The 25,917-nt window shown below is 40.3% G+C and overlaps 1 protein-coding gene across 1 annotated transcript in view; it reads right to left on the reverse strand.

The window, feature by feature from the left end:
* Positions 1-24,992, reverse strand: part of LMTK2 (lemur tail kinase 2) — a 41,451-nt gene extending 16,459 nt beyond the window's left edge. The window contains exons 1-6 of the mRNA XM_014891868.2: positions 24,824-24,992; positions 10,479-10,603; positions 9,504-9,648; positions 7,692-7,765; positions 7,015-7,133; positions 6,219-6,306 (exon numbers count right to left, since the gene is read on the reverse strand). Coding sequence (XP_014747354.2) covers positions 6,219-6,306; positions 7,015-7,133; positions 7,692-7,765; positions 9,504-9,648; positions 10,479-10,603; positions 24,824-24,977 — 705 coding nt within the window. The 5' untranslated portion in view covers positions 24,978-24,992. The remainder of the gene's footprint in view (positions 1-6,218; positions 6,307-7,014; positions 7,134-7,691; positions 7,766-9,503; positions 9,649-10,478; positions 10,604-24,823) is intronic.
* Between the last annotated feature and the right edge of the window lie 925 nt (positions 24,993-25,917).

Here is a 25,917-nt window from a genome sequence, read left to right on the forward strand (position 1 = left end):
ATGGTAATACAGCCCATTCCAGTCAGAGAATTCTGATGATGGCAGCAGTTTTACTGAACCCAGGCAATGCTGAGCAATAGACACATCATTAATGAGCCCACAGAAGCACTCCATAAATTACTAAAAAAAGAACAGCTTTGGAATAGAGGAAAATAATTGGATACTGTCCAAACATTCAGGAAAAGGAAGACTTATGTAGTAAGAGAATCCAAGCAAGGGAAAAGAACAAGTTTCTCATGCCATTGTTGTTCATTTCCTGACAATTTGATTTTTAACCTAGCAGTCCTGTATTTTTGTTATTTAAAATACAGACTTTCTGAAAGATTAGAAAATTATCTTAAAGACATTTCTGTATTGAGATGCACAGCATATATCACAACTTGTTTCACCAGTATAACATCTTAGGCTCTGTCTATGTCCATTGTCTTCCCAAATCCTGGGCCAGGAAGCTCTTGCCAGAGCAGAGTTTCAAACAATTAGGAAAGGAACAGCGTTTGTAACACATGCAGGTTTCAAATGGCTGAACACCCAGCTGAGCTGACTGTAGGTGGCAGCAAGAGCCTGAACGAAGTCAAACTCTAAAACTGTCATTCATTCAAACAGCAACTGCTTGCTTAGGGCTTGTCTCAGGTGGATTAAGTTCCTAGGATGCCTGAAATGCACACGGGGATTACTTTATAATTTTTAAATGCATTAGTAACAGCAGTGCTGTGTGACATCCCTTATTTCATGAATTACTCATGTAGGCACATATTTTTGTAGGAAAATCAGCTTTATTAAATCCAGCACCTTGAAACATACTGGTTCTATGTTCCCATTCTGGTCTAATTAAGGCTACAATCAAGGTTAAAAATATAAAATAGGTATTTTTTGTATTGCTTTAAAAGGACATTGCTTGTACCAAACTGGGGTGAACCAATGGTCACACTCAGGTACTGAACTGCCCTTCAGAAGACCCTGGACAAGCTGAAGAATATTTCAACAGTGATCTTATGAAACACCAGAAAGACAAATGCAAACTCTCACAGCTGGGGAGGAAAACTCCCTTGCAACAGCACAAGTGGCCAGCTGGGCAGCAGGAAGGGACCTGGGGATCCTGGTGGGCTCCACATGAGCCCTGTATGCCCTGGCAGCAGGGAGCAGCTCCCGGGCTGCACAAACACGGCCAAGCCCAGGGGAGGTCTCAACATCATCTCAGCACTTGTCAGACCACACTGACCCTGCGCTCAGAACTGACTGCCCCAGAACAAAACAAACTGGGGCAGGCTCAGGAAAGAGCCACCACAACAGTCAGGGGTCGGAGCATTTCACCATGAGAGGCTGAGGGAACTGGGCTCATGCAGCCTGGAGAAAAGAAGACTTGAGCATAAAGACTAAGCCAGGCTCCTCCCTGTGGAGCATGGATGGAGGATGAGAGAGAACAGGCGTGAGCTGACACATGGAAAATTCACACAGGGGAAGGAAAACAGTTTTTCACATAAGGACTTGAACAGAAGCACAGGCTGCCCAGAAAAAACATGCAGTTTCCATCCCTGGATGCTTTCAGCTGGCCAAAGTCCTGAGAAATCCAGTGTGACCTCAGGATGATACAGCTTTGAGGAGGAGGCTGGAGACCTCCTGAGCTCCTTGCTAGCCTGAATTATCCTATGATGCTTCCCTGCCTAAAAGCAGACAGTAGCAACACAGCAACATTATCCCTGCACTATTTTGAGAGCTACAAAATGGCCCTTTATTGACAGACTTTTTAACACAGTAAATATCAAAGGTTATATATATCTGAATAAATGCAGTTCTGCAAAATTCACTGCAGAGATATCTAAATATAAAAGGCTCAATCATGCTTGAGGAAGGCTCTACTTTCTCTCCAACCTCCTCTGCCACTCTGCCTTTTCCCTCCTCTCCTGGGATTTCATGAAGAATTAAATTCTGCCTTTCTTCCCATCCTTCTCACTTCAGCCATTTTTTTTAAGTTTTAATATACTTTTCTCTGTAACAGCCAGAAGCTGGGGGCATACTTACAGTCAGTACTCTTTGGCAGCCTTTTGTTTGTGCAAATTCCATATTGGGTTCATCTGAACACCCAAATGGCTGACATGACTTTCTAAACAGAAGGCACTGATGGTTTTAAAACTGATGGTGGCTTTAAAAATGTGAAGCAGTTACTGAATTACATCAACTGAACACATTCTACCAAGTTGTCATAAACTGACAAATCCCCCCTTTATTGTTAAACCACATATCATTGATAAATCTGCTCTTTGGCTCATATCCACATTGACCATGATCATTAAATAGATTCACTGAACTCTTCGATTATGAAGTTTTCATTGCAAAGATTTTTTTTTATGAGAACATGCTTTCAAGTGGCAGTAATTTAAAAAAAGAACCAATCACTGCAAGCAGACACCTTCCCCTAACAGCAGCATCCCTAAAGTAAGCTACAGAGCACTCCAGGCAAATACTGCATCCTGCTGATCTCATCTGCCCAGGGAATTGCAAGACTTGAAGAATTTCTGGAAGAATTTGATAGGCAAATCAGCCTAACAATATACATGCAATTTCCACATTTGAATAACTTTCGTTTTACTCATAAATGATGTCAATCCATTAGAGGATTTGCTGTGCTGACAAAATGCTGGCCATGCACAGGGCTGAGTAATATATTAAAGTTAATAAGACAGCTACCACTATTTTTAACCTGGCATCATTCTGCAATGTTTAACAGTGAACATTTAACTATTCATAGCAGACTGCACCAACATACAATGCAAATAATAGAGGGAAAGGGGCTTTTTGAGCATTTCTTATTATATTTACTATTTTCTAAATAATTTTAACACAAGCAAAGCATAGAATTTAACACCTTAAATCACTTATGGCCAACTGACAACTTCTTTGCCAGCTCTTCAAAGAAAGGGATGCAAAGCAACTTGGATCACATTATAAAATAGACTAAATGTTAGCCAAAACAGTTCTTGCACATGCAACCAGCAATCTTGTGTAACAGAAATGTATCAGGAGTTTCTGTGGCCAAAAAAACACGTAAGCCAGCCTGCCTGACATTCAGCACTGCCACCCTGACAGCTCTGGTTTCTCTGCACTAGTTTCCAGTGCCTCTGATCAAGACCTTTCAATGCCAAGGAGCCTGGGAACTGATAATCCAACAGGGCTGCCTGAGCAGCCAAGACAAGGTCAGCTGGCCCTAAAAAGGCTACAAATCCAAGCAAGAGAAATAACAAAAGGAGGACACACTGTGATAGGCTATGTGTTTGAAGGAGTGTGAATAAAACAACCTCTGTACTCTCCAGACTGCGTTGGTCAGCAGAACAGCCACATTTTTTGTTACTTAGTATGCCAAATTTGCTAAACAAGGTCAGCACTGCCACACGAGCCTCAAAAGAACTTGTCACCTGGAGATATTAAAACTTCCTATCCAACACAGCTCATCTTCTTGCCATGTTTTTTTCAGAACTATTGAATTCTTAAACACACAAGTACAAGGGATTAAAGCAAGTTTACTTTGCTGGACATACATAGACACCACCCTAACAAAGGAAAGAGTTTTAGCTCACACCACTAAGCCACTGGCAGCTGAACAGGACCATGTTTCTCATCCTTCCCATTTGAACAAACAATCACCATAGACATTGGAACCTGTAGTCAACCACTTAAGTTCCACCTGCCCTTATGCTCTTTCTGCTGAAGAATCACTCCCATGTGTTTTGGAAGCACCTCCGTGCACCCCAATTCATCCAATTTCAGGGGAAAAAGGTACAAAAGGAGTTTTCATAGTGATTACTAGAAGTCTAAAAAATCCAAATAACTGCCATTCCAACTGCAGTGATAAAAAGCTTCCTGACACTCCCTTAAAAACCTTCTTATTAAAAATACCTATTTAGCCACATCTTCTATTCCATGCTGCTTCCTTCCTGTCTCTTCTCTGCATTTACCCCAACACTGCCACCTCCTAATCCAGGCCCTGGACCACAACAAAAATTAGTGATGTACAGGGATACTGTGCTGCTCACTTGGCCCAGTCTCTGCATCAAACTGCAAAAGGAACATTATACTGTCTGTCCAGCTCCTGAGTATTTGGGTGCACAAAGAAAAAAATACCATCATGTCCAGGAGATACTCAGCTCTACCAAGTAAGAACTCTTTAAGTGAGCCAGACTTTAATATGAAAGTTATGTTGAACTGACTGTAATATATAATTTTCTAAAACCAAGCTTTAGTTCACTTGGAGTAGAATAATGAGCACAGACATTTCTTTTCCATTCCAAAGAAATTACCTAACTACACTCAAATTTGTAAAACTATCACTTTAATCATCAAGCTTACTGCCCCCAGTTAAAGTGAAAATCTATTCTATCCCCTTAAGTAAAATCCTTTCCAGATTACTCTGCAGGATCATGACAACTTCTGGCATAAATAATCAGGCGTCAAACAAGGATATTATTTTTTCCTGTATACCTAAAATAGGGCAATCTTTAAAAGCTACTCCATCTTCAAATTTAAAGTTGGATTAAATCACATAACTATTTGAAAACACGGCAACAATTAAATCTGATTTGGATGTATATCTGATAGACTCTATAAAATGCAACTCTCTTTCCAGAAGCCACTTAAAGAAACTCCAATTTGAATAGCAGGTTTTTAAAACCACCAAGTAGTATTCTATTTCTACACTGAAAAGCTATGAAAAACCTTATCTGTTAACCTGAGGCACAGAGTTTTTAATTGTTAGCAAATCCAGAACATTTCACTTTGATCAGTCACTTAAAAAGTTCAGGCATTTCTTCCATTTGGGAAAGAAGGATTTTATCAGCACTTCTGCCTCATTAATTTACCACAGCTAATACAATTGAGCAAAAGAGCAGCATGGAAAAATATAGTTACTTAAGGTCACGGATTAATTGATATTTCTCCAAAAACTCAAGTTCATGCTAACTAATTTAAATTGTCTGAAGCAACTAAAAGCAGATTTTTGCACCTGAGTTTAAAGGAAAATTCTGCAGTACTGAAACTGGTAAAAAACATCTTGCTGAAAATCATAAATGCAAACTCTCTTATTTCTGAAAGACTTATTCCTTAGTAACACCTGTGCACTTCTGCCTTCATTTCTGTCTTGACACCTCTCGAGAAACTCTGCTTTGGGTGACATCTACATAACAAACTTTAAAAGCAGCTACTGAACCAATGTTCAGACAGCCACTTGGGCATTGGAGTTTGTTTGGTTTTAGTAATGTGTTATGCTACAATAAAACAATTCAAGTCTTTCCAGACCATGGATCCAAATTTTTGTCTCTCATGGCTCTGCACAGTGGGCAGAGTCCAAAAGGCTCTGTACATGCCCCCCCTCCCTCACAACATTCACAAACATTCCAAGGAATGCAGTGGCTGAGCAAGGCTTTGTGCTGTTCCTCCCATTCCAGGGACCACGTGGCACTGAAAGCAGAGGGAACACCCTTCAGGGTATTCCTAGCTTTTCTTTGGGTGCCCAGGAAGCACAAGGCAGTTGCTTGGAGGGAGGTGGGTAGAAAGGGCATAAGAAAGGAAATAAAAGGATAAGAATGTAGAGAAGAGTACCATAAGAGAATGGATTGGGAAGAGAATGAAGACAAAGTGAAAATTCTAGCTATTAGAATAGGCATGACTGATACCAGAAGTGAGTCTACCATTGCATTCTATCACAAAGCAGCACAGCATGGGTAAAATTTGGGCACTCTGGAGGTGGGGGAGAAGGCAGAAGGGAAGAAATTCTTCCATTTTCATCAATTAACATTTTCATATAAATGGTAATAAAAGCACATTACGACTGCAGACAGCAAATATTTTGGATGTGGTGTTGGTGTGTGCATGTGATACTAGACTGTGATAAAAAGCTCCCTGCCAAGACACCCTCTGCCCTCCAAGCTCCCTGCTGAAGGCAGACTGAAAGAAACTGGTAATTCCATTATCAAGGAACAGGTATTTGCCTCTTCAGAACACTCCAGAAGCACTTAAAACATACATGATGAACTGAAAAGACTACAAACAAAAAACTGTAATTGTGGTTCTCTAAAAATAAACAAACAAAAGCCTTCTAAAATTCTGGTTAATCAAAAAACTTCCGAGAAAGCAAAAGAATCATTTCACGAGCAAAGGACAGTAAATATACTACACACAGTTTACACCAGTGGAAAAACAACTGTAGCATCTTGTGTAAGTGCACTTACCAAGTCACAGAACTCAAAAACTAGGAGATAAGGAATGGCTTCCACACATTGCCCAATACACTGGAGAACATTTGGATGCTGAAGAATGCTGGAGTGAAAAAATACAGTTAAAGCCAGGAAGATCACAGCAGAATGCAACACACTGAAATCCCTACCAGAAGATTCAACACATAACATTGGAGGGGGTGGCAGGAACAGAAGGTGCAAGTACCAAAGCCACAGGTTCCATTTGTACCTTTATAACTACTTTGTGTTGCTGAAGTGTATCACTGACAGCAGCCAAAACTCAGAGGATCTCAAACCCACAAAAGCCAGGATTGCCACATGAGAGTCACACCCATCCTCCCACCACCCCTCATTCCAAAAATAAAAGCATGCAACTCATGAACTACATCAAGGTACAGAGCTGGCTAAAAGAAAAACTTTTTTTTGGCCAGGTTAGTTCCCAGCCAGATCAGTTACTTTCCCTAAATTGCTCCAAAATCACTTGTGCCAATGCAGCAGAAGGCATGAAAATTCTTCTGACAACTGCCAACAACATAAGACTAAATGCAAATATAGCCAGCACATTAAAAAGTATCAAGAAGAGAAAGCTCTTCACTGACCAATCTTTTACAGCACATCCATGCAAGGTAAAGCAAACTAAGTTATGTGAACACGAGTTTTGCTCACTTTGGGTTGAGTGCATTTCACATTTTAAAGACAAACATTACAGTTATATGGGATGGCAAGTAGACAATAACACTGAACAAAAGCAATAGTCATAATTTATCTGCAGCTGTGAAATATTACTTACTAATATGGTTCTCCATTTCTTAAGAATTGTTCTTGCTCCTTGGCACCTGCACTTGCCTTTAACTCCTTCACTATTACCCTTGCTACACTAGAACCTGCGTAGATCTCTCCAAGGAGAACCTGAAAGAGAGATTGTGTCTTTAATCAGAGGGGGAAAAAACATTTGTAGTCTTCCTGCAAAGAAAAACAAGAGCTAAAAACATGCTGCAGGAAAGATTTTCTGGCTTTTTTACAAACACAAACAGAGCTTTGATAATTAAACACACATACTTAAATCTTACACTGATCTACACGTCAGCTTTCAGAAAACATGTTTTCTATGAAGACCACTTATTTGACCACTTATTTACTTAATTTTTTCTAAAAAGAACTGGTAAAAAACAAGAGTGTATTAAATCAAATCCATGGAAGTGAAATGTCTAACTAGTCTGTAGAAAGAATCTACAGGTAAATTTTGAAAGCACAGATTAGTGCTGTGGTTACAGCTAAAAAATGCATGCAAGGAAATATCTAATTTCAACTTATATGTTTCTATGTGTGGGATTTGGGTTTTTTTGTTTTGGGGGGTCTATTTGTTTTGTTTTTTGGGGTGGTTTTAAGTATCATTTTAAAGTAAATGCAGAGGAGTCAGCTGGGAATAAGCCTCAATCTGTGCAATATGAAGAGATAACTCCTCACCTTTCCAAACCAGCCGTTTCCAATTTCCTGGATGTAGTTTAGACTCTGACGTGCAACTTGAGACTTTGATCCATCTGTCACACAACGAAACAAACGTAACACGTATCAAACCACTCAGATGGGCAAAGTTAGCAACTGCTGAGGAAGTAATGCAAGCTCCTACAAGATTTATTCCCAATTGGGTGCACACATTCAGCCCAAGCACCAAAAGCTAGTTAGATGTACATAAAGTAGGAAGGTAATGTTGTGACAACAGCACTCAAGTGAAACTTTTCTAAACTACACCAGAGCACATCCCCAACAAAACCACAGCAACTGCCCTGATGAAATGTGAACTTACAGGTTTTTAATACACTCAGCAAGAAAGCAAAAAGGCTAAGTTCTGATTCCAATATGAAAGTGTATTACAGCCTGTAGCTGAGTAGAAAAAATAACCTACTTACAAAAGTCTCCTATGTAAATAAAATAGAAAACCCAAGACAAAACTCATTGTTTGTACATCTTAACATTTACGGGTACATAGAGTTACCATTTTAAGAGAAAAGGTTTTGACTGCTTTATTCTTCAGCCCAATTGCCCTACTTGTAGCTACCATGTGGAAGGGGGACATTTTTCAACTAAAAATACTGCACAGAAGAGCCCAAAGAGGTGGACAGAAAAGAAAACCCAGATCTTGGCAGAGGATGGGCAGTAACAATGGCAGACCTCATTCACCAGAAGAGATTTAGCAGTGTTGATCCCTCTGCTGCCCAATTGGTTAGGAACACTAATTGATATAAACAAAGCCTTTTCTTGTCTGAGAATTCTAGCCCACAATTTATTTCCATAAACTACATTTAGAGCAGTATTATTGTACTGGAAGAGCCAGAGCTGTATAATTCACTGTCAATGTTCTCCTAAGCATGGTGAGGGCCACAGCAGTGCTACCACATTTTATTCAAGTACTCAGGCACATTGCCTTACTTATGGTAAAATACTTCTTGTGACAGCTTCATTTTAACAATTATGGCTACACAGAGGAGCTGACATAAAATTTTTCACTCATAATTTTTCTCAGCTCTTTAAAATACTGAGTCATTTGTACAACTGTGTCATTTGTATTAAAGGCACACTGACAGTTACTTGAAATTCGTACTGGAGTTTTACTAGAAGCTTCCCTGAACATCTAATGATCGAGCAACACAAGTATTATGTAAAATTATGTGAAATATGAGAGTAATTACTTTAGGCTAAACTCTGCTTATAATATGGTAAGACATTAAATTTCCTTTTACAAAAATTGTATTTTAAAGAATACATTCCACAACCCCTTCTACACAGGGAGATGAAACCTAATGCTCTGTCTTACAAAAGATCACTTTTACTGCACCAATAGTCTATAGTGCCATCAAGAAAGTGATGCAGCTGAGCAGTAGCACTGCTGTCAAGTACAGGATTCACTCTTATTTCTATTTAAGGGCGGTGGTTAAAATCCAATGACAACTTAGCCATGAAGAAAACCACTAAAGAGCAGAAGTCACAAATGTGCCAGGGTACTTCAAACCCTTTAGATGTATACAGATACAATGACAGCAATCTAGAGAGGGGGTTTTAAGGCAGTTTTGTCCTCTTAAGCTCTTACCCTGACACAGGTTAACATATTAGAAGTAATATTTCCCCTTTTATCCTTTACACTACAAAGTATATTGGCTCATTTTATGGAAATTTGTAAAAAGTTATTTATTATAGTAAAGTCAAACATGGTAAGCCACACTCCATTTTAGACACTGAAAATGCCTACTTTTGTTTTAGCATTGAAAACCACTATTTTACCTGTACGAGATGGAAACTGGGAGGGAGTTGGTAAAGCAATATTGGGAACTGAAAGAGTAAACACTTCTGCTGGAGACTGAACAGATGGAGTATCTTCTGCTGGAGGTGTAAAATCTATTTCATCATCAAAGTTATCTTCAAATTCCTAAACAAAAGAAGTCTTAGTAAACAAGCTGATCTTTGCCTTTAAATAAGCACCAATACATTTCTTTCAGCTTGAATGAGCACTGCTAAGGAAGGTCAGGTTTTTTCCAAGAACAGCGACAGATATTTAGTGTTCTATTCCTTATTTTCCATTAATTGCTGCCTTAAAGAGATTAAAGCACTGCTTTTAATAATCAAGGGTTTTTGTTTAGTTGGGTTTTTGTGGGTTTGGTGATTTGGGTTTTGTTGGTTTTCTTGCTTTGTTATGTTTTTTACTTTAAATGCTAGCCCTGGCTTTGAATGAATTACCATGAACTGCTGAGGCCAAATATTGTCCATTTAGAAATGGACAATATGGACAATTTTAGGAACACTGATTACAGATATTCCAAAAGTAGTAATTCTATTATTATAGAATAATTTCTCAAGTGTTTTGTTACAGTGGATTTACATCATCAGTATTCTTATTCAACAGAAGTGTCCTAAACCCCACCTGCAGACTAAGAAAAAACAAAAGAAAACACAGAAAAACAACAAAAAGGTGCTTTGCAGCAGAATTGTCTCAAAGGTGTTAACTTTTACTACTGGTCCTGATAGCTAGTTATTATTTTGAAAAGGCATTAAAGGATCCTTAGTGCAGCAGAGAGCAATTAGTTAAAATAAACAGCTGCATCAGGACTCCAGAGCTGTAGGAATACAGACACTGGCTGTTTCAGAAGAGAGGATGTCCAGTGACACTGCAGAGTATTAGCACAACTAATCAAGTGCTCTGGATATCAGGATGCAGCTGAGAATATCACTTGTACACACATTGATAACTTCAAGTCTTACCTTGAAATCTATCTCGGGGTCTTTACAGCAGGAGACACAGTTTGCCAGCAGAATGACCAGGACTACCAGAGTGCACAGAGACAGAACCACAAAAGAGGAGGGAACTTCAGCTGTAGCTCCTTCTCCTAGAAATCAACATGGATGTAGTATTATATAAATACATTTAGCACCTTGAGAAGTTCATTCAAAATATATTAACCACCTGCATTTCTTTTAAAATGGCAGTCTGAACAATTAATCCCATGGATGTGATCAAACCTAAGAAGAAATTGAACAGAGAGGACAAACTGGTAAAATAAATCTATGCTTCACCACCTGCCTGCACCGTTCTGGACTTACTTGGCTCCAGCTAAAAGGCCTCAGTCAATGTGATTTACTGAAGTTTATGATGAACAGTGATAATGCCAAGCCTTGGGATTCTGTTCCCAGTCAGTAAGTCAATAAATTTATACAAATATCCAAACACAGAGAGTAGAAATCTGCTCTTTTGGAAGACATCTCTCATGATCTAAAACAATTGACCTACAAGAACAGGCAGCTAGAAGGAATCCTCACCTAAACTGCACCCAAATGTAAAATATCACTACAGGACAGTACTCCCTCTTTCAAAAAGTACATTTATGACAGTCTGCCATACACACAAGTTGTTATCACAAGTGCAATGGATGTCAATCAGCTCCACACTTGTGATTCACTAGGTGATTTGTCTTCATTTCAAGAACTTTAGATTTCTAGCTGTTTAACAAACACTTCCATACAATTTCCCAAAATTTTATATATAAACATCCCACAGCACATTTCCTGAGATTAAGTCAGGTTATTACTCACATGATCAAAAGCCTCAAATGGCATTTTAGAAAAATCTTAAGTTATTGCCAGGGGTATTAAACATATATTCATTCCTGTTTTCACCTTCAGTAGAGAACAAAGACATGAGGTTCCCTAGGAGACCAGAACACACATCTCGAGGAGTTGTTTTTGTTGTTGCTGTTTCTTTTCAAACAGGTGCTGCCACAGGGATCAGAGGAGTAGTTGGACCACATCTGATTAAAATATATTTAGCTATTACATCACTGTCCGAGTTTAACAATGTCAGGTGACCTGGACTGACTGGATTTTACAAGAGCATTTGAATTATCAATGGGAACGTCTGGCAACAGGACACAGTGTAAATGAAGCCTCAAAAATAAGAAAAGCAGAAGTTCATCACTGGTTAAGGGACAACCTTGTCCACCTATCTTTTAAACCATCAAAAAACTGCAAAACCAGAGATTTGCAGAAAAAGTTTTTCATCATGTTCCACTGAACACTTAGAGTATTTACTTATTTTAATTACATGTAAAGACTAAACTGACATAATGAAAATCCTGCTTTGAAGTGTGTCAGCACACTTCCAGAGGGTCACATTTTCTGCACAATTAGGAATATTATCAATACAACAAATAAAAGTTAGCAAAAACTGAAGGTTTTCAAACAAGTGATTCTGTTTCTAGTTTCCACAACCAGCTTTGGCATTCTAACCTCATTAAGGACTGGGAATACTTCACTGCAGATACTGAGTATTGTTCTAACACAGATCAACAACAATTGAGGCCACTCACCAGCTTTTGGCCATAATTCTGTAAAGAACAAAGTAGCTCTGAAGAGGGCTCTCAATAGAACAATTTATATTCATTTAAATCAAGTCTTCTACATTACACAATGAATATTTTTCCATTTCTAAGCATCAACAAGAGAAAAGGGGAAGATAACAGATGACTTGTGTTTACTTCCTCCAGATGTTCAGTAGCCTTACTTAGGAGACTGAAAACTACCTGAACTGCAAATATAAACATTCTGTGAAGTCATTAATTAGCTAAATTACTGTAACAAACATACACAGGTAATACAGTTGTAGATAAAATATATAAAATTCCTTTGAACTAACTGAAACCAAATAACAAAAGGTAGCTTTACTAAAAAAAAAGTTACCAGCTATTACAAATTTAAATTATTATTTCAGACATTTTTCCAAACCCATCACACTTGATTTCCAAACAACTTCCTCACCTTCACCAAAAACTTCACTGAAACAAGAAGTCAACTCACCTCAAGCTATCTATTGAACAGATGCAGATTTCCACTAATAGCCAGGAACACATCACCACAATCCCAATATACTCCTCCCAGTAGAAGATCAAGACTCCTGAACCCCCTCAAATGTTTCCTGCATTTGGGAAAGTTGGCCAAGCAAAGCCCTGCACACCGACCTCGGGCACCAAGAGCACTGTGATTACTCACAAAAAGCATTGCTGCTCTTTGAGGACTTCACTTCAGACCGGCATGTAAAGCACCTCAACTGCCAGGTGTATAAAACAGTAAAAAATGCTATCTAACTTTATTTTGGGTTTCTGGTACACTCTAAGGTCTCTTTTGGCTGACATAAATTTTGCAGTGACTTCCTGTTCCCCACAAAAACTGAGCATTTTCCCTCCTCACCAGAACCTTCTACTCCAAATAACATAACACCTTCACGTGGCCTTTCTGAGCAGCCTCTACCAAAACTTGAAGCAGCTCTTCAGAGATTTTTCAGATTTATTTCCTTCAATCCAACTGTTTCTTTTCAAGACCTGGCCAGGGGTTTGTGCCCCCAGAATTGCATCTACTGCCAGTACATGAGCTGGTCATGATGGTACCTCTGCCTCCAAACTCAGCCCTGCACTGTCCCAGCTACAGCAGCACAGCTTGGATTTACACAAACATTACCATGCTCACTCCAACTCAGGATCCCCACTTTTGATTCCCAGCAGTTACAAATTATCATAGCAAATCCATCTAGGAGGATTCAAGCTCCTCATGATCTTATACACAATTTATTAACACAAAGTGAGACATTTATTTATTCAAAGTGGTTTGTTTAGCTCAAAGCAAGACATAATGAGCACTATCAATCATAAACTGCATTATTGTACATGTTAGATACACTGCATATGTATTCAGACACTTCATATGAAAAAGATAACATTTTTGCTGGAATTCCTTCTGTGAAGGAAGCTACACATTTATCAAGCCTAAAGTCTAAGCCTTGTATGCAAGTTACACTGCTCTCCATAAGGTAACCATCTCTTTTAAGTGCCCTGGAAAGAACAAAGAAAAAATAAATATTGCTGCTGTTCATTATGTTACTTCCTAACCTTTAAAACCGTTTATAATTCCCTAGAAATGAAACTATGTGAACGAGCAGCAATTAATTGGAGAAGGTAATGATTTATTTTTTTCAAAGCTTAGATCACCTTTGAAAAGGCAGCTAATCATTAATGGTCTATTAAGATAGAAGTCATCCACACTTCCAAAAGCACAAAGCAATTTTCACATAGAAAATGATGAACAAAAGCTTTAATACAAGAAAAGTGCCAATTACCCTGGGCAAGTTTCTGCAATAGTTACAGAACAGCATTCCAGATGACTCAAACAAGTAAGAGCCACTTACTAAGAATTACAGAATCCATCTCTGTTTGGATAAACTTTGAAGTTTCTTACATAGTAATTAATAAGTAATATTTTTAATTTGCAGGGTTAAAAAAAAAATGAATGCAAAATAAAGTATTAAATCGTGGCAACCTGTAATTAGGTTAAAATTTATTTTAAGTGAAGATATTTTAATAGGTTGGATGAATATATATTCAGTGACAGAAGTTACTGATTAAATATTGGAACTGGTCTTTGTGACAAAGTGCTGAAAATCTGCTGCAATATAACCATGTGTGCATTTTTCAACTATTTCCATCCAATGATTAATTCACTGGAGCTTAGAAAAAAGGCTTGGAACTAGAACATGTTTAAGACACCCTTTTGTTTGTAAATTGTAAAAGTATGAAGGAATGGCATTTATTTAATGGTCCGGACAAAAAAGCAACCAGCAAGAAATCCATTCTAATTAATGCAGTGGACCATTTTATAAAGTCATCGCACAAGAATTTTCCTAAATTAAAAAGCCTGTTAAAAAACATTGCAAATTGAAATAATTTTAATATAAATCTGGATAAAAACCAATAAACAGAATTTCACAATTATTGCAGAAGTTAAGATTGCTAATATCATACATTCTGGAGAAGTTAATAGATTTACTCATCATATCAGCTTAAAACCCCGCCATATTTACTGTAACCCTATGCAGTAACAACTTAAGGCATCTTAATATGCACCCAGAAGTCAGAATCTGTTTTGTAGGAAAGGAACCACCAAACAGATTAAAAAATACTCTCTCTAAGATGCCAACAGTGAAAGGCTTCCTGTCAGCTAATACAAACAGTCTAGGCTACTTTGCTTTGGTATATCCAAACTACTTAAACCAGAGGAAGAGGCCTGGATTATATCAGTCCTGTATTAAAATAAGCAGGAGATGAAGTGCAGCTGTGTCACTCTGTGTTACTGCAAGGTTAACACAATGTAATGCTGGGCAAAGCTCTGTGCTAGGACATGCTCCATCTCAAAATGCCATCTAGATGGTCCTAAATTATCAACACAGAAAATCAGGTATTCTTCCAGAGTGTCATAGGATTAAATACATCTATGTTATTTACCTGCTTTTTCAAAGCATATGATATCATACAATTCAAAGCCCTGGCTGAGGTAGATATTTAATTAGCAGCTACTGAAGCAGATTCCTCAGTACCTCTGAAGATGCCATTTCCTAAGCAAGTTCTTCACTAAAGCCTAAATTTGAGCACAGCACACGTGAAGTCAAAGGCTGTACACAGGCAAGTACACAAACAGGCTCACTGAGGAAGTGATGATGAACCGTGTTTGCATTCTCAGGATCAAGTTCAGACCTGAGAACACACACCTCAGTATTTATTACAATGTTTCAAGAGCTGGAAAATGTTATTTTCTTACAAAGCACATTTCAAAGCAACTTCTATAGGCCAGGATTCCCTATACCTTCCTAAGTTTCTTTTAAATCTGTTTCTTCATAAGGCAGTTCTCCAACCACTAAATGCAACACCTAAGCAAACAAGTTATTTTTTCACTATGACTATTTCCCTTCTCTATCCCATTTCCCAGTCTGCCCACAAAACCTCAAATACCCTCATGTCATCCACCTGTGGCATCCTTTGGTATCATTAATTACAAGTCATGAGCATGCCAACTAGCCAAATATTCCATCTATGTTTACTTGTCAAGCAACAGCCTCCACTCAGGACAACACAGGACCACGTTTAGCTGCCCATACATGAGGGATGCTGGGCTTGCCTTTCTTCTACAGATCATGAAAGGCCAGGATGCTTGAACTCTTGATTTTGGTTCAATGTGAATAATCAAATCATTAAGGTTTCCACCTTCAGAAAACTGGGCTAAAACATGCATGACACCACACAGTTCTAAGCTCAGTGAAAAAGAAAAGTAAATTATATTCCAGACATTACTGAGTGCACTCATAAAAGACATTCACTACTGTGATAAAGGCAGCATAAGGCACAGATAAATTAAGCATTATTAGGGCACAGTGAACTTCAAGGGAGCATCTGATTTTAAGCTTTCAGCACAGTAGTTGCTATGCAACAACAGTCCCACTGCATAAGCAGGAGCCCATTTCCTTTCAAGAGCAGCTATATAACTGGCACTAATAGCTATAACTATTTCCAGCACAAATCTAGCATGACAGCAATCACTTAAACTGTCTCTTGGACACACTCAAGTTATATGGTCATGAACTAAGATGCTACTTTATGACACAAAGTCAGAACAGCACAGTCTTTAAAATACTAATGAATGACCAAACTTAATTTTGCTCCCTAGCTATACCCAGGGCATCTTTCATAAACTTTGTCAGTTTACTTACGCTGCTTTTAACGAATATTAAAGCAACCACATTTAAAATATCACCCTAATTTATAGTGGTTTTGACAAATACGATTTTAAAAGCTATCCCAACTTTCCTAAATTATGCTGTCATTCTGTTCTATGCCAGCAATTAAGTGGGAAAGTGCTATCGACTCCTACCCAGTTCTTCACAAGTCATATTCAGATCATTATCTTTCCCTCATAAAGAGTTTCTCCTGCATTTATTTACTCTCTGAAATCTTCAGAGGTTTGCTACTAATAAGCACAAAACCATACAGACAGAACCAGGTCTAGAAATTGAGATGGCTTGCAGGTAACAGGCAGAATACTAAACCAAACCTCTATTCAAAACTATTTTAGGCACATCTGTTGTGCTCGATTTGTATATAAGGTATAGCACAACAGACACTGCAACCCCTCCATTTCAAAACAAAAAAACCTCAACCAAACTCAAGCACATTCCATTTGTTACCACATTCCTGTAATCTCCATTTTTTTTCTGCTATACTCCATTTAACAACCGAGCCCAAAAAAAAAAGCATCATTTTCAAGATTAAGTTTCAGAAGAAATGGGTGCAGTACCATTATTTAGTTGTGCAATGCTTTATCACAATGGGCTTTAAAATGCTACATTAGAAGGGCATAAAAATCACCAACCTTCAACAGAGACACAACACACACAAACAGAAGTTTTGAAGGAGTGTTATTTGCATTTCAGACATTCTTTTGAAAATAAAATGAAGAGAATTTTAGTGTGAGAGAGACACTCCAAATTCCAATCAGCCCTTGGCTTTGAATGGCCATTACCAGTACAGTACCAGTACTACAGGAAGAAACATTCCCAAGATCTCGACACTTTCATTGACTTGCTGTCCTCAACACAATGGCAGCACTTCAGTGAAATCTAAAATGGCTCCAAATACCCAAAGTATTTCAAGCAGAGACTGGAAATGTTCCTTCATTGAGCAAATCCCTAAGAACAGATACACAGCACTGCTTAAGGAACTTCCATATTTCTCGGTTTATACCTGAATTTTTCAGCCTTCAGACTTTTAGTACTTAAGACACTCAACTGAAACATAAATATTTACCATCTTAAAACAATAACCTGGAACAAATTGTTGAAAATATTATTAATTGAAGACTTATTTGAAAAGTCTGTCTTCTCACATTATTGCTACCCTTACATTGAATAATGCAAATGTCTAATGCATTACTAATAAAAGTAGCCTTCACTATTATGTATCCTTTTGCAAAAGCACTTTATCACCTGATTTTATCCATCCTTCTATGGAAAATCCTACTTTCTAGATACAGTCTTATGAAAAAAAAAAAACCTCTTAGGGACTTAAAGCTACAAGTATCCAAGTTACTTGTGCACAATTGTACTTAATCTTTCTGAAAACAAAAAGCAGTAACTAACAGCTTGTCAATAAAATTACTTCCTGGCTAAATCTGAATTGTGTCACATGGCCTAAATCAAAGTCTGGCACTTGGAAAGATACAAGTAAAATGACAAGACTTTGAAGCAGTAGTGTGGGGAAAAAACAATCATCAAAAGTCAAATACAAGTCTGTTCCCATATTCTTCCAGACAGAAATTGAGACATTTCACCCCTCGACTTGTCCATTACTATCCCTGCCTTACCCTAGAACCCCATCAGACAGCTCTTCTGAAAAGCCAACAGCTTTTCTTCTTTATAACAATTAACCATGAGAAGTAAGGGTAACAAAGACAACAGTATGGCCATTTCTTACAGAATTTTCCCCATGAAACAATTAAAAACCCCTCTGACACTCCTCCAACCCATCTTGAGTTCTGGATATAGTTCTACAGTGTCAAAAGCCAGTTGCACAGTTAAATGTGTGTTTTGTGGACACATGACCCTGAAATACCACCACCCTATGCAATAAGTTACAATATTTTCAAGAAGAAATCTCAGCTACTTTGTATCACAACTGAATGTGAAATTCTACATCAACAATTCTTGGCAAATTATCCCTGTCCTCCCATTTGTCCTTAAAAAGAACAGGAGTCTATCCTGCAGTACAAGCCAACATTTTTTCAAACTACTTTATCCCATGTTCCCCCTAAATGCTTTTACAAGGTGCTTCAAATGAGTTTTGACATGTGCTTAAATCCACTTTGTGTGTTAGGGTGGCACAGGTTACGTGTGCTAAGGCAAGAATATCCAGGGCAATGCTGGACTCTCCTGGAGCACAGCATCTCACATCAGCACTGCTCTGATCCTCCTGTTTTCTGAGCACTTGTCCCGGCCTGCATATTGGCTGAACAGTTAACAACAGCAAAACTCTGAGCTGGGATTAGTTTTACATTACTGACCTTATTCTATTATCCCACAAGTCTTCCCAGTAATGTCAGAGAATTACTCACATAACAGCACACTGCTCAATTTTAATAAGGACTAAATATGTGCTGGTACTTCAAGTGTTTACAGAGTGAGATGTGTTTGAAGTTTCAGTGCTAGAATCTCATGTTTGCACAAAGGCATCTTAAGACAAGGTAAAAAATATCCATGTTAAATAATTATGTGCCTTATGGCTTCATGGCAGCGCTTCTGGAAAATCTGGGTAGCATTATCATCTTGCAAATGTATCACTGACTCTTAATTGCATGTACATGTATGTGTGCATAGATGTGCATACACTCACACAATTCTGTTGAACATACTTTATTCTTTACTGCTAGATGTTGGTTTTGACAATTAATTCTGGCTCAAGTACATTTTTATTTCATCTGCTATACCATTTCTCCAACAGTGAGGCATGGGAATTGTAGTTTATTCTTTTGGGTTTTTTGGTTTTTTCTAACATAGCACAGACCACAATAATTCAAAGTAGCATGAGATCATCACACATCATGGTATCTCCAACCACCAGAAAAGCATTATCTGCAACATGGAAACCAAAATGACAGTATCTTTCTCCTATCATTTGATAGCAACACAAGCCATTAAGATACAATGCCTTTGAAGAGACTAATTCCAGTTCACAGGAAAGAAATTCATAAATGCAACTTTCATTTGCACGGGACTTTCTGGAATCCTGATTTTATAGTAGATGCCTTTCCAACTCCAATGTACAGCTTGGTTAAGAAAAGCAAGGAAGTAGCAGCGTTTTGTAAAAAGAGCTTATTAGATCTATTTCTCATCCCTATTCATAGCTAAAGGATCCCCAGGAAGAACAGGCCGTCAAGTAAGTGACTGATTTTGGAGAACTGGATCTGGTCTACAGGCTGAAAGCTTAAAAGTCAGCACTAAAAAAGTCCACTGATACTATTTTCTACATGTCTTTCATACCAAAGAATCTCAGGGCACAGTGGTAGTCCCAAAAGAGTCATGTCACTGTTAAGACACTACACTGATGTTTTCTTACCAGGAAGGAAACTTTTCTAAGTGCAGCAGTGTTGGACAAGCTGTTACTTTGTACAGCATTTCCTACTGAAAATCAGCAGAAGACAATTTACTGACGATGTGCATCCCACCATTACCTTGCCTAAGCTATATATATGGCACAAAACCTTGGTACACACAGTGCTTAAAGCACACATGCACACTGGAAGAGCTATCCTGACACATTTTGTACATTTCTGCTTATAAAAGTGGACAAAATGTTTCCAGTATCTAGACGTTGCTCAAGACCTTTCATAACAGTAATACAATAAAAACAAAGAGCTCATACAGAGCAACAAAAGCATTGAAGCTTTTGCAAATTGTATCCAGAACTGTATCAAGCTCCAGACACTAAAAGCCCAGACCAAACAGAAAAGGCAGACCCAAAATAAAACCCAAGGAACACTCTAGTACTCCATGTGCTGTCCTTCTGCTGCAGAACTGCAGTGTTAGTACTGAAACAGAACTGTGATTTTTGCAGCTCTGGCATTACACTGCCTGAGGTCCCTTCATCCCACGCAGATAAACCATGTGTGAATAGTGACTGAAACCAGACTACAGCAAGTATCCAGGAAACTACTCCCAATCATACTTACCTACCCAGAATGTTGGATCTCACAGTTTTTTGGGGGTTTTTTTTGAGTTTGTGTTTTTTGGATTTTTTTGCAGGGGCACAAGCAGCATCCAGCAATGGGCCCTTTCAAACCAATGCCCAGTGCCTGATGCTGTGACCACAAACCTTCAAACAGTTTCTGATCAATGCTAATTTAATATGCTGCAACAATACCTGAGGAATTATTAAATACACACAAGCATTCAGGACATGAGAAATTGCTTCACAGTGACCTCGTCTTATGAGGACTCCTTTAGTTGTAGCAAAGTCCAAACACTTTACAGCCACAGGCAGAGAAAGCAAATCAAGCCTGTGAACAAAGCTTTGCGTGGAACATCCCTGCAGGCAGAAGTCAGTGTTGGCTTCTTACCTCAGAGTCAAACTCACAGAAACGAAACTAATAGACAAATTTCCAGCTCTAGTTCTATGATTATTAAGTGCCTGGGACAGAAGCTAGAAAAATAAATACAGGGAGAAGTACACAAGTACAGTGCTTGAAAGGGAAGGAAGGGATAGATCACTCCCATGAAAGGCAAATACCACAATTAAAACTCCCACTGTAAAAGCAAGATTTTTCTTAACTTCCAGTGATCAGAGCTGCTAACTTGCATATACTTAGAAAATGGCTTTTCTTATTATGTGCAAGAGTCACAAACATTTTACATTGCACCAAACCACAGGCCACAACTGCAATTTGGCCCCAGTCTGACAGAACTCCAAGTAAACATCAAGCCAAAGCAACCCAAAAGCAACAATTTTCCCAGGAGTATTTATATACTATAGAGCTCAACACACAAAAAAAGTGACTTAATATCAAAGTTTTAACTTGTCATTTGAAGCCAGCTGACTGAATATTCAGATACCTCAGATTTATATAGCTTCATGAATATCTAGATACTCCATATGAGCATCTCTAGATACTATATACTAACTGCTAATCACCTCTTCCTGGATCCTACATGACCAAATCCATCAGCAGGGACTCTCTGCCACTGACACACAACAGTTCCAAGGCCAAGGTTCTCAAAAAGCAATCATGTAGGCACCAAGTCCAGCTGCCTCACTTCAACTGATCAGACTGTGCAGTCATCACAAGTGTGAAATCAAACACACTTGCTAAAAATGCTACCACCTAGTCAAGTTTCACAGAATAATAAAAGTATTTTTAAGTCTCTCTTCTTTGTATTTGCAAAGACTTCACAGAGCACAGAGATGATGAAAACATTTTGTCTGACATTACACACACTTGATTCAGATGCTCAGTGGAATTAAGGTCAAGTATGGAAATCCAAGTCAGAATTGAGAGCCAGAATGCACATGCAAAGCTTTAGCACAGTAAAGCAGCCATGGCAGTTTGTGATGCACTGTTTGGCTGCTGAACACCACTGCAGAAAAGCAGTGTCCAAATGTCCTTCCTTCAGCCACACAGCTGGTAATGGAAGTCATGATAGGCTGATGCACCTGGGGAAAATCACCAGTACTCTGCAGGCTCAAGACAACTTCAGCACTTCAGTCTAGAAACTCCTTTCCAGCACAACTGCCCCAGCTCTTACCTCCAGTATAAAGTCAAACCTTAAATTCAGAACTATCACAGTACATATCAGTATCCTCCTTTTCCACTTGCAGAATAAATTAAATCTAAGTTGGTTGAAGTATTTTTAGGCAGTAGCATCTTCAGCTGCTATTTTTTTTGTATTTCCTATAATAATTGCTATGAACCTTACCAGGGAAACAGTACAATTTCCTTTACCTCCTCTCCTTATTGTTGGATAAAAAACACATTAAATTAGTTTAGAAATACAACATCAAAAATGCAAGACAAATATAGAACACCCCATCAATGCATGCCTTCATCTGCAAGTACTCTGAAGCCACACTTGAAAAGAGCAGCATCATTCCCTTGATCGGGGCCCTGAGAACCTGACAGCTCACCAGCCATCCAGTCTGGCAAACTTCCACAAATTGGAGCATTTTTGCACAAGGAATCCAATCTAGCCTTGCTAGAACCTGCCCATCACCACTTCCAGCATTTCAGGTTCCTCCCCAAAGGAGAAGTTAATTTATTATAGGTATACTCCATGAAATAGTCTATAAAATTCCTTACAATAACTACAGGCACTTTTCTCCTTTTTCTGTGGATCCCATCTTTCCTATTACAAGCAACACACGTAAAAATGCTTCTCCATTGTCAAAGCAGCAACCATTCTTGCTAGGTGAAGCACTGTGAGGTTCTAAAGTAATTTTGTAATAAGTTACTAATCACTGTATGAAAAGCCCATTAATTTCTTCTCAAGTTTTCAAGCCATACGCATCAGACCAAGTGTTACAGTCAACTGCAAAATTGCCAAGGTCCAGAATGGAGCCCATCACCACCTGGCAGCCCCACCAGAGAAAATCAAAGCAACCTGTCACAGGACACAAGAGGGACATTCACAATATGGCTGAATTTTTTTTAAACACAACCCATGACTCTTAATCCTTCAAAATAACATCACAGGTTTGTCTCCAGACTGGTTATAAAACCTGCCTAGAATGACAGAGAAGGTTCAAGCTGAACCAGTCTCATTGTCATCCACTGGGAAGATATTCAAAGGAAGGAAAAAAAACAAAGGCCTTGTAGCTTTCCCCCGGTTCCTGCTGCTCATACAGGTGATGACACAGGACATGTTGCAGCCTAAGAACCTGTTGCACTCAAACCCACCAGGCACACATTATTTCAGTCAGGAGGAAGTCCTCTCAGCAAAAGGGATGCCACTGAAACTGAAAAAGGTTCCTAACGAGGCCCTAAAGTTTCAATACTAAATACCCATCAATAAAGTTGTCTCTTACATGGGCAAAGACATAGAAGAAAGCAGCAGCTTCACTTCCTGGAGTTCACTGGGTTTCCCAAGACAGCATCTGGCCAGCTGGCTAAACTTGAGATAACATCCCATGTATACATACTTTGGCTAAATATAATGAAAACCTCCGTATAAAATTACAATATCTCATTCATGTTGTATGAGCCCAATATCACAACATCATAAATATTTCTCTTAGCAGTACTGCAGTTGGCATACTTGAGTCAGTCTGTTAAAAATATAGAATTTAAAAAAACCAAAAAACTAACATTTTAATACTATGTGCTGCAATTTGTCCGATCAGCTTATTTTGAAAATAAAGCTTTTTGCCAGTGCCATGGAAGTTAAGCTTTGCTCCCCCATCTTTGTCAGGTACATGCATAGTCCTCACAGGAAAAGGGAAATAGTATTAAAAAATAAAAAGCACACTTTGACATAAACAGAAAAATTAACTGCATTTCAAGGAAAGTAGACCAGGAAAGGCATTATAAAATCCTTCATACAGAACTGATCCTGCTGTCTTACCTTACAGCTCAATGAGAAATTAATATTATTTGGACAAACCTCAAGTATTTTATAAATGAAAAAAAATCCCATTTAGTGTCAAGGGAAATAAAGGTGTGACCGGCAGTTTTCTATTTTTCAGAAGTTTACTTTTATACGAAGTATGAAAGACCTCAAAGCAGGCTGATGGAAAGAGTGACTTATGAACAATTCATAAATGTTCTAGGAAGGAAAAACTGGGAAAGAGACACAGATCCAAAAATAATGGAAGTATGGGTTCCACTCCCACTTTTGATACTTCATGTGGAAGAGAAGCCAATTACCTAATCTTTGTGCTTCGTATCTTTCCCTCCCCACTGCTCCTGCTCCTCCCTCAACATCTTGTCTACTTAAGCTGTACAACTCCTCACGGCTAGAAGGGAACCTCAGCACACGTTCCAACCACCCAACCCTAACAAAATTCATCTCAATACAACCTTATGTGCGCAAGTCCCAGTGAAATGGCAACAATACAAACGAATCAAAGGCATAGTTACACCTATGAGTCCTGACAAACCTCTGATCAGTCACTCGTACGACTGCGAGGGCATATTGTTTAGTTTATGCTTTTAAGAAAAACAGGAAAATAAGCCGGGAAATCGAAGGAAGTTAGCGTTACCTAACACACGAGAGAAATAAATGAGAACTACATGACTATTTAGAGAGCCCGGCCTGGGGGGGGCCGGGGGGGTAGAATCCGACTAATCTGACCGGAAAACAAGGAAGCGCCGTCTGCCCTGGAGAGCCTCCACCCAGGAACGGGAGTCCCGGTGATTCACAGGCAAAATCAGAAAAAGAAAAATCCGGCTGAGCTCTGTACAGGCGAAAACAGCAGCGCTATAGGAAGAAGGTCTGCGGTAAACACACAGACACAACGAGCCCGTAGGTCAGTGTCAGGGGTCCAAGCGATCCACGGCGGGATATCGCTCACTGCCACCGGCAGAGCCGTGACCTACAGCCGGGGAGCCCCATCCGCCCGCCGTGCCCTTCCCGACGCTTCGGCGGAGCCCTGCCCGCAGCACGGGGGAGGGACGGGGGCTCGGAAACCCGCAGTGCCGCCGCTCCCGGGCCCCGCCGCGGAGCCGCACCCCCAGCCCCGCTTCCCCGCGCTCACCTGCACCTGCTGGCGGCAGCGGAGCCGCCTCGCCGCTGCCCACGAGAGGCCACAGCAGAAGTACGAGCCCGAGCAGGTGTCGCGGGCCGAGGAGCCGCGGGCCACCGCCCCCCCGCCGCCCGGCGCTCCCGCCGAGCCCCCCGCGCTGCCGCATGCCGTCCGCTCCCGGACCGAGGCCCGGCGCCGAACGAGGGGCTCGAGGTTCTCAGCGACTCCGGGGAGCCCCCGCGGCAGCCGCCGCCCTCCGGCTTCGCGGCATCGGCCCCGCCGCCGCTCCTCTCACAGAGCTCCACCGGCCCCCGCCGCCGCCATCTTCCGGGCTACCTGACCGCGACTGGGCGGGGCGAGCCACTGATTGACAGCCCGGCGCACCAATCAAACCGCGTCTCGCGCTCAGGAGGCGGCTCCACTGGTTGGGCTGGAGCTAATCCGTGATTGACAGCTACTTCAGCCAATCGCTCCGCAGAGGGCGAGCCAGGGCGAGGGAAGGCTGCGGCGCGAGAGCAGCGGCGCGCGGTTGCCAATCAAGCCAGTCTCCGAGCGGTGGGAGGAGGGCGGGGTGTCGCTCTGATTGACGGCTCCCTCCACCAACCGGCTGGCGGGGCGGGGCGGGGGAGGCGGGGCTTGGCCGAGCCCGCGCGCAGGACTCGAGGGCGCGGGGGCAGCAGCGCCCCCTGGTGGCTCAGTGTCCCCTCAGGGCCGGTAGGGGCGTGGAGCCCCCTCAGAGCTGGCCCGGGACCGCCCCGGCCATCCTTTGGGATCAGCCCTGGGGGAATCAACCCTGCGGGATCACAGAGCCCCGGCCATCCCTTGGGATCAGCCTTGTGGGATCACAGCCCTTCCTGCCATTCCTTGGGATCAGCCCTGGGGGATCAGCCCTGCGGGAGCACAGAGCCCCGGCCATCCCTTGGGATGAGCGCGACCTATTCGTGCTGCTGTGCAGAACGTGATGAGCCCCAGGTCAGACCCTGGGATGGGCACACCACCCTCCCTCTGCAGCCCGAGTGCTTCCAATGCTGGAGGTGACCTTGTTAAATTATTGATACCAGCAGGATTTAGAAATAAAGATTATTCTCGTTTAGGTCTGTGATTCT

Source organism: Sturnus vulgaris, chromosome 16, assembly GCF_052056855.1.
Source record: "Sturnus vulgaris isolate bStuVul1 chromosome 16, bStuVul1.hap1, whole genome shotgun sequence".
Classification (NCBI taxonomy): Eukaryota; Metazoa; Chordata; class Aves; order Passeriformes; family Sturnidae; genus Sturnus; species Sturnus vulgaris.